The 10,656-nt window shown below is 32.4% G+C and overlaps 1 protein-coding gene across 1 annotated transcript in view; it reads right to left on the minus strand.

The window, feature by feature from the left end:
- Positions 1-2,079, minus strand: part of LOC112514309 (transmembrane protein adipocyte-associated 1 homolog) — an 11,055-nt gene extending 8,976 nt beyond the window's left edge. Inside the window, exon 1 of the mRNA XM_025120697.1 lies at positions 1,577-2,079. Within this exon, the coding sequence (XP_024976465.1) occupies positions 1,577-1,879 (303 nt within the window). The 5' untranslated portion in view covers positions 1,880-2,079. The remainder of the gene's footprint in view (positions 1-1,576) is intronic.
- Positions 2,080-10,656: the final 8,577 nt, after the last annotated feature.

Genomic DNA, 10,656 nt, shown 5'->3' on the forward strand with positions numbered 1-10,656 from the left:
ATGTACTAAATAAAGCTAAAGTTTCAAGTTCAGATTCAAGAGTTCAATAAAGTCTATCATGTAAAGTAACGGCACCCAAATTATATAGAGACGTGGGGAGTTACAGAGGGGTTGTACCTCAAATAAGAACACATTAAAAATCATTTTGGACTTCTCTTATCATCTAATCATCATGTGTCATTTGATTTCAAGGAAACAACACTTGATCTTTATTTTTACTGGATTTATCTCTAAAATTAATATCTATGCGTGTTCATCTTAATGATGGGATGTAAGTACAAGTTGAACACATGTTGAGGCATTGAGCATAAAATAGTAAATACTAATAGCAAAAAGTGAGTTGTTCGAAATAATTTTTACGCAAAAGATATCCATATAAGATAATTCTCCCTCCATCTAAAAAATATACCGTACTTCCTATTTGGGATGTTCTCAAAGAAATGCAACATTTCCCTTTTTGATAGATTTCCTTGTATATTTACTTATTTGCCCATCACAAGCATTGCAACATATTGGTGAGATTGATGGTCTCCCACAAGTTCTTTCAATTTTGTGCTGCTAAAGGGTATTTTAGGTGTTTGATCCTTGGTCAAAGACTTCTACTAAACTATGTGTCAAATCAACATTGCATTTTTGGGGACAGCGGCAGTAACAAAAGATATACATGAAAGCACCTTTTTAGTAGCTTTAGTACTGACTCAGGTGGTACTGGTGCTAGAAGTAATTGGAATAAAGAAATTTCACAAAGAGGACACCATTTTGGATAAAGAAAGAAGACTTTTCTGTGCACCAAAATGGTAAACAGGGTAGTTACTCAGGCAGATGCACATGTATAGCCTATAAGAGGGATCTTCAGAAAAAAGAAAAATACAGCAAAACTGCTAACAATGCCACACATTTAAAGGTCATAAACAGTGCTTAAAATAATAAAATTACAGGGGAAAATGCCCAAAGTAGATGGAATCATGGAAGGACTTGGATCCTGAAGTGCAGCAAGAGTATCTTTTTGCCATTCGATAGAAACTTCCATCTGTGCCTTAAAAAAGCATCTATGCAGTTGAGTTACCTTCTAGCGCTTAATTGCTTAAGCAGGGATTAAATGATCGCTTAAGCAGAGACATAAACAATTCGACGAAATATATAAACATAATTATCGTATGATTACATAAACATTTGAGAGCTAAAGCTTTCATTCGATACTATTCCCATACAGATATTTTCTAAATGGCCAGTTCTTTTTGCTCCATGGATACACTTACTGGTTAAGTATTGAAGAAGAACCCCTTCCCTTTGAGACAAATTGATTAACCCCCATTAGATTTTTTATGAAAGCTTAAATTTCAACCAAGTAATTTTCTGAACCCTGTTAGGCTTCCCGATTACCATGCCCCTCAGGACAGCCTGCAATCACTCAACTCCTAGCATAAGCAAGTAACTTTGAACCCCATTAGGCTTCCCGATTCCCACGCCACTAAGCTCAACTATATTGATCAATCAGAACACTTTTGTCGAGGAAAAATTAAAAGGAAATTTTATGTATCAACCCCAACACACCATCGTCGAAATCAAAGGTTACCTGAAGAGAGCACCAAGCTAGGTTGAGGATAGCAGAGAACCAAAGAAGAACATAATAAGCAATCATAACATGAGAACGACGATGACTGAGCTTCTTGATGTTCTTTTTGAGATGAAACCCTAAGTACAATACAAACAATGCAGCCGGGATCGATAGAGCGGCGGTGTACAACAGTCCATGGCAATTGCTTTGATTGTAATACGAATACGACGGTGGTGATGATGATTCATCATGGTAGTGGATGTCGGTTATGGCAGGAACGCTTGGAATTGGAGTAAGGATATGATCTAGATTATCCCCCATATTTTCGTTAGAAAAAGGGGAATTTGGTTATTGGATGCATGGATCAAATTGAAACATCAAATTATGTGTAGTCAATGTGAATCGATAGAAGAAATCAGAAACCCTAATTTGGGAGGATCGAGAAGAGGGAGCTGTGGTTTTGGGGAACGGAGGACCTTCGGAATTGTACAACGAGAAAGGATCGACAGCTGAAACAGATCCCAACGGCGTCGTTTTCAGGGTGAGTTACTAATTGAATAATCAACTTAATTTTAATCTATTATTCTCGCAACCGATCACGTAAATCATATCATTATTTTGTTTCTCAAAATAAATATTCATTTTGTAAAACTATAAGGTTACTTGCACAATGCAGCGACATAAATTTTAATTTTAGTATTTTATTTTATTTTATTTTTTATCTCAATCGATGTTATAATATAGTTTTATGTGATTTTGAAAAAGCGACGATGTTTTTATTTCTGAATAAAATATAAATTTGAATATATCATAAAAATTTGACAAAATTATATCGATATAAGTATCAAATTAACTATTTAAAATTTCTCATTTTTTGTTTTTTAATTCAAATTTTTTAATTATAATTTAATTTATGTTCAATAATGAAGTAATTTATATTTGGTTTAGTAATATAATTTTCTTATAAATATAATAGTAAATTATTATGTTAAAACTCGATAATTATCCTAATTATATTTTAGATTTTTTATATTTAAAATGAGATGTTTATCCTTTATTTAATTACGTTTATCCGCAGTTAATTACACGAATTCAAACATGGAGCTTTAATAAGTTATATTTATGCATAATTTACTTGTAATTTTGAATTTTAAGTAATATGCATCAATATACAGTACTTCATGCATAAAAAATAGTTTTTAAGATTTTTTGTCAAATGTTTTATGATATATTATAGATAAATAATCAAATTTATCCTTGCACAAATATTTAAGGGGGAATTTGGTTCACAAAATATTTTATGAAGGAATGCAATATGTTAAAGAAATTGAAATTTGTGATGAATTAGAATGAAAAGTTATCAGGTTTGACCAGATGTTTGGTTGACAAGAAATGGAATGTAATCCATCAAATGAATTGGAATATGTCTGTTCTGTTTGTTTTAGAAGGGAATTGGAATGAAATAATAAAAATTGACAAAAATACTCTCTTCTTTGATATAATTTTTTAAGTATAAATAATAATAAAATTAATATTTAATCTCAAAAAAATATAAATTACCATTGTTTCTATGAATTTGTTTTTAATTTTGGTAATTAAATTTAATAAAAAATTAGAATTGTTTGAACCAATTACCAATCTGATGTGGTTCCATTAATGGTTTTATCAAGAGAAAACAGAGAAAAACAAATCCAAAAGCAGACCCAAAATCGAGAGAGAGAGAGAGAGAGAGAGAGAGAGAGAAACATTAATTGCAGATCGACTTGGTTTCATCATCGACAAACATAAATAGATCGAAGAAGAAGAAGAAGTAGTTTCATCCTCGACAGATGCAAATAGACGCAAACGTTAGTTGCAGATCGATGTGGTTTTAGTCAAAGTAGTTTCAATCAATGTGTTTTCAAACAGATGTGGTTTTCAATCGAATAAGAAGAGAGAAACCAAATGATTGAGGAGTCAGGTCAATGAGTTTATGTTTCAATTTGATGTAGTTTTATTCTGAAAGAACGTGTTGTTTGAGTTTTTATGTTAATGAGGGTATTTTTGTCATTATTAAAATGTTCGGTGAAATGGGTTTCAATTCCATCACTTTTGTGAAATAATGGTGAAATCCACATTTGAGGGAATATTCGGAATTCAATTTCATTCCATGAGTAACCAAACGTCAATTTGGTCGATGGAATTGACTATTCCAATTCCATTGGATTCCAACGAATCAATGCCCCCTTAATGCTTAATCATTAAGAACTTATTTTTATAAGCATCATTTGGCTAACAAAAAAAGTGTAATAATTATGTATACCTAAAAGTATGTGTCATTTCAATTGTGGACACTTATTTTGGGACATGAAAGTATACATTTAGGGGGTCAATCATTTTAAGAACTTATTGTAATAATCGTGAAAACTTTCATCTTTGAGTATTGTTTTACATGATTTTTTTTATCTAGACCTAATATTTAATATACTGATGAACATATATCTGTTTCACAATGTGTTTACTTCATATGTTTACAATTCACAATGTGAAACTTTTTTACGTATAACTTTTGTTTCACAAACAGACTAAAAATATTCACATTATGAAATATATACATGTGAAACAAACACATTGTGAAACAAATATATATTAATCGAAATTATAAATATAGATCATATGCAATAACACATGATGCACTAGTTCTCAAGATTATCACAGTTTCATGGGTTTTCAAAGAAAATCCGCCTACATGCCTATATAAATTAAAATAAAGTCAGATTGTACATTGAAAATCTAAAAAGGAACTCTTGATGTCGATACGTATGAGATGATATGTACGTGTGCTATTAGTAATCACAGGTGTGAATTTACAGCATCCACAGTGTCGGTTTTTTAATCCAATGTTTTCACAGCTTTTTCATTCTACGTCATCGTCTACTTTGATAACAATTGAAAAAGTAAAAGAAAAAGGTACTCTTTCAGATATAAAGTATGTAAATAGTCCTTCAAATGGTTGATGCCGATTTTGCCTAAGAAACAATCACTCATGATTCATTTCAGAATTGGTGAGTTGCAACAAAACGACAATGATGACTTTTTATAACCATCGATACATTAAAATGTTATTGTCCAGCTTTAACACGTGTCTTTATCTGATTTATTGATCAGTGCATGCTATTATTTCTCATTTCAGCCTTTGAAGTTGATATAGACATTTGTTAACTCAACTCATCATTCTATACGCAGAGAGAACAATAAATGAAGTATGATACTGATAAAATAGTACTTTAAACTTACTTTGTCTGACATGTCAAACATGTTCTCATACTAAGATGAGAGTTGGTAGCGTTGATGAGCCGAACTTGTTGGATAAGTTTGTACTCCAAATTCGGTTTGCCAAAAATAGTATTTGTCATGCTACTTTTGACTTTATCTTGTATTGATCTTCCTTTGGCTAGATGACATTCCAATCCGCTTTGATGACCACCTTGGCGTCACTTCAACTAGTATTCAGTTTCATTGAAGGCTTTTTGTTTTTGGATCAACACATATAGTTATAAACTTTTACATAAGAAAAATCTTATCTATCTTTTTTAAAACGTAAGCTATATATCAGATTTCAGCAAGACTATTTATGAGGTATACAGATTGGATGATACAAGAGACTTAGAGTATTTTTGGGCTTTTGGAAATCGAGACTGAATGAACATGTGAAAGGTTCTATTCGGATTCTTAAAAAAATTAAATACATAAAAATAGGATTTTAAATAATATATAAAAATAAGTTTAGAATTATTTTATTATTTTAATTTAAACATATCAACAAATATAATAAGCTTAATTATGTATTTATTTGTTGATTATATTTAAATATAATTACTTTAACTATATATGTAAATAACGTTACTTATATTTAAATATTTAGTCTAATTGCATCTATAAATTAAATTGAATAAGAGGTCGTTTACAAAACGCTTATCAAAATAAGCGCTTATCAAGTCACATTACCTTATCGAATCAACATTGCAAGGACCAATAATCTTACCCAGTAAGAGCTAAGGCAAAGTGAAAGACCTTCCAGCCTAGTGGTAAAGGCTTGGGCATGGCATAGTCATGAACCCGAGTTCGAGCCCTGGGAGGGGAGTGTTGGCGACATTTAAGTGGGGCCATGTTTAGCCTCCAAATTTGCCGGGGATTAGTCGGGCTTTGGCCCGGACACCCTTACAAAAAAAAAAAAAGAGCTAAGGCAAAAACTGAGAGTCTTACCCGGTAAGTGACAGCGACGACTCTTACCACTGTTAGCACTTATCGGGTTTAATTGTTGCATACGATACCGTTTTGGTGGACTAATATCTTACCCGGTAAATAATTGATAGTTTTGAATTTTGCCGGTAAGCACTTACCCAGGTAAGTATTGGTAAACGGCCCCAAAATATGAAACTTTTATGAAATTATATAAAATTAGAACTGATCAAACACGAAAAACCTCTAAAAAAATCGTACAGTTACGACCTTTAAAAAAACCTCATAAAAAATCTATGGTTATGTTGAAAAACCTCTCAGAACCATATATCCAAAAAGCACATTATGAATGCTCTTAACCATATCATTATTTTACACTGGTAAAACAATGATGTGCAAATAAATGACTGTTAGGAAAAGAATTTAGGGACAACAGATATTTATCCCTAAGAGTCCTATCAAACGAAAAGAGCTGAAACGTGTGAAGTTTTCATATCAAGTTAGGTTTAGAGTCGGTCGTATGTGGAGACCTTTTGGAAGGTGGTTCAGACGTTGTTTTTTTTCAAACTATTTATTAAGACCGGAAAACGTATATCAAATATCTATCAAGATAACTAGAGATTTCATCCAATTTGTTATAACCAATTAACGAGTGAAAACACAGTGTCAAAGTGAACATATAAAATAACATGTTAAAACACAGTGTCAAAGTGAACAGATCTGCTCTTTTAAATTAAAAAATAACTTTTTTTTAATATGAGGATAAATCAAAATTATCACTTTTCCAGTGACAATAAAGAGAACATAATAGGTATTAGGGGCTACTTGACAGTTGCTGAATGGTTTGGTGCACAATAATTAAGTGGACAAAATGATTAAGAGATAGTGCAAAATGAAATATAATTGTTTGATAATTGTCGACGATGAAATTAAGGCGCTGAATGGTTAAAGAAGATCCATGATACAAAATCATTTAGATGGTTTTATAATCATTAAAAGATATAATTTTTTTTGTAAAACAAGATTCACCTCTGAATGATTCAGATGTTGCATCTTAATGAAACTATTAAAAGGTAAATAAACAACCCCTTAGTACTTAGTAGTTCCATTAATAGGTAGTATCTGAATTGCAAAGAGGTAAATTTTATTTGACCAAAAAAATTCTACCTCTTAATGATTCTAATTTCTAAACACCTCTTAGCGATTTTGTATCCTGACCCTCCTAAACCGTGCATCGTACAATTTTTTTTCCAAGATTGCCCTCTTCTCTCTCACGCCTCTCTCCTTCAGGATCTCCGCTGTTCTTCTTAACATCGCTCTCCTTCAGGTATTCTCACGAATCCAATCCCTCTCATAAATCGAATATGTTGTGTTTCTTTGTTCGATTTTTGTTTGGAGTTTAACATCAATCTGTTCGATCTGTTAACATTCGATTCTTGTTTCTATCTGCATCTTTTTTTATCGCTTCCAGGAAAGATTAAGAACAATTTTTTTTTTGTTATATTCAGATTGCTGAAAATATACAGATCTGAAATTTTTTAATTAAGATATTTTTGGGTTCAGTACTTGATTCAGCCCCTACTCTTGCAGCAGTTTTATTTCTTGAATTTTTGCTGATAGCAATGAATTCAATGTTCACCATTTTGATCTAAATAAATGTCTGAATGGATGTTTTAAGAGATTGTTTTTAGTATTGAATTGGCTGATCTGACCATGGGGTTCTCATGTCCCCTCCATTAAGACCTGCAATATATGGCTTATGTGACATGTGACATGGGTGGCCCAAACTCATCAATATTCTTGGTCTATCATAAATTAGTGATAGGTCAAAATCAGGTTTCGGGTCGGAACAGTGTCGGCTGTAACCAGTCCTGGTTCCAGTCCTATTGAATAAATTTAGGCTTGGTTTAGGTGTTTTGTAACCGGTTATGGGTAATCGGTCTCTACTCAAAAGAATTTTTTTTTTTTATGATAGATTTTTTGAATACATTAAAAAATTTGTAATTGAATCACTTAAATACACTTTAAAAATGTGTTTTATTATAATTAAAATTATATTCAATTATTTAAAAATACACTTATTCATCATGGGTATCCCATGTCGGATTGATTTTGAAGAGTTCCGTTTTCTTGAATTCTTATAATAGCCTCTTGGTCATCAATGTCGAGTTTCTCATCATTGTCATATTGTGAGTAAGTGTCGTCGGTATTGGTAGTTGGTGGCGTGCTTAGTCCCATGGCGATTTCATTTTCTTCCGAATTTTCTTCCACCGCTTCAATCTCCACCTCTAACAATGTCGTGTGTTAAATTCTATCAACGCTATCCAAGTAATTCTTCAAACAGATGTAACACTCTACAGACTCCGAGCTTAGTCTAGTCCGACGTATCGAAATGATCCTGTCACTAAGAGAAAAAACGGACTCCGAAACTACGCACTAGCTTGGATTGTTAATATATCACGTGCTATGCATGCCAAAACCGGGAATTGAGGTTGTTTTTGTTTCCAAAAATCTAATACATTAATTTTTCCAAAATCTTCGACATCATTTGCAGGGTATGGGCCACAAAGTTAGTATGCACATACATATTTAGTTCACCCAAATCGTTAGCAAATCTACTTTTTTTACTTGATTCATTTAAAACTTCGTTCATTAAATTAGTCATCAACTCTTTCCGACTTTGGCGATGACCATTAGAAGAATTAGAACCCGTATATCCACGACTTGGAAGAGCTTTGTTGTTGGTTTTCTCCCCCATAAAAATGTTTATAATGATCAAATAAATCTTGCGAATTATGATTAAACAAACGTCTTTGTTCCGTTGAAAAAAAATTACCCGTAGCCGTATCTAAACCAAATGTCACACATATTTGTGTAATTAAAACTTCAATACCGATAACATTTAAATACGGGTTTAATGTCGCGGCACAATGAAAAGCAAATGGGATGTTCATAAAATATTTTAACAATTTCTTTTGCATTGAACTCATCAATCTTCTCCAATCGTGATGGTCTTCATATTGTAAAATCTTACTTAACAAAATATATAATTGATTTAAAAGTAAATTGTTTGTTGGATAACAAATACCGGATAAAAGTGTTGTCGCATTTTTAAAATCGCCTAAAATATCGTATAATCATTCAACCACAGCCCAATCAAGATTCCCAATAGAATTTTTTGGGTAATGGTGTTTATAAAATGAATTTTTTTTTTTTGTTTTATCAAATTTTCAATTATAAAATAAGTCGAATTTCATCTAACGGACATATCGAGTCTGGTCCCAATGCTTTAAAACCAATGTCTTCGCAATATATTCTATATTCCGCATGCATTTTCTTATCCTTTGTGAAAATTCGCCGCAACATAAATCTAAACTTATCTATTACAGGTTTTGCATTATGTCTTTCTTTTCCCATTCGTGAGGATTACCAAGTTGTATGAATTCCAAATCTCGGACTTTCGTCCATGCTTAGCAAGAAGTTGGGCAACCTGTTCGTTTGATGCATCATGTTGTTCACCGACCATTTTGTAAGACATTATCATTTTATTACCAACACATAACGACCATATGACCATTTTCTCCATTTTGACCTTTTTTTTGTCTCATTTACCTGCTATTCAGTATATATAAGTCATATGACGTGTGAGGGAAGATATTAACTCACAAACGTTCGTAATTCCTGTTATACTTCGTGATTTTGGCTTGTATTCTTTGATCCAATTACATATTTTCAAGTGTATTAGAATAAAACTTTTGTATTCTTCAAAAAAAATATGTAAATAATCGGATTTTAAGAAAAAAAATACATAGGAATAGTTTGGACCCAGGCCAAGACCGGTTCTCATAATCAGTTACAGAGTACCTTAATCGGTCCTTGGGTTTTTGGTCGGGATCGGGACCGGTTACAGAAATAGTGTTTGGGACTAGGACCGGGACCGATTTTTGCCATCTCTAATTGTAGATCATCACAGTTGGTTCAATTTACCTTGAAGATCACATTTGGAACCAGTACCATATCATGAAGGAGGTAAACAATAACTGGTTTTCATTCTTATTCTAAACGTTTACGTCACTGTTCTTGCAATTATATTTAGCAAGTGAAATGAATACCACCGTAAATAAATATTGGGAGGTTGTATCTGGTTTTAATGCATGGGTTGCAAAACCGTTCACAAGCTTGATTATTCATTTTAAAGGTGATAACAGAGTAGCTAAGAATTGCCAAAATGAATGAAATCGCCACAATGGTTGCATATGATATTGTAAAATATATTGAATATTACAGTTGTTTTGTAGGTTTAGAGAGCAGTTTTGAGACTCGAAGGCTTGTCAAACCCTTAATAGTGGTGGTGATTGAGGATCTCACAAACAACCATCGACGTGAGCTAGTTGAAGAACTGACAGAGAGGAAGCATCTGTTCTAGGCTCGCCCGCCAACCCTCCACACAGTTGCTAAACTAATCAACAGCTACCTAAAGTAGTTATTGTTAAATGTATCAAATTAAGAACTGTCGAAAAACTATTGTATTGAATTTGATTGTTACGTTTTTGTTTAATGTGTAATATGAACAAGTACTGTTATGCTTGTTTGGATTAATATAAATTGTTGTTTTAAACGAGTAGTATTGAATATGTAGTTTATACTTGCAAAGTAATTGTTTTATTCAGATATTTACTGAACAACTATATTTCATTCAGAACTAAATGTTGGGTCACCTATTGATTTGGTGATGACCCACTGATTTGTTCCTCTACCTTATCAACACTTAGTAGTTATTGGTTCTTTGTAAGTTGTTGTCTTGGTACGTACTTAAAGCCATTGGCAAAATCGAAGACTAGCCGATGTGAAGACAGAAGGTCACCGATGCGGTGTTG

Source organism: Cynara cardunculus (assembly GCF_001531365.2).
Source record: "Cynara cardunculus var. scolymus isolate 2C chromosome LG 6, CcrdV1, whole genome shotgun sequence".
Classification (NCBI taxonomy): Eukaryota; Viridiplantae; Streptophyta; class Magnoliopsida; order Asterales; family Asteraceae; genus Cynara; species Cynara cardunculus.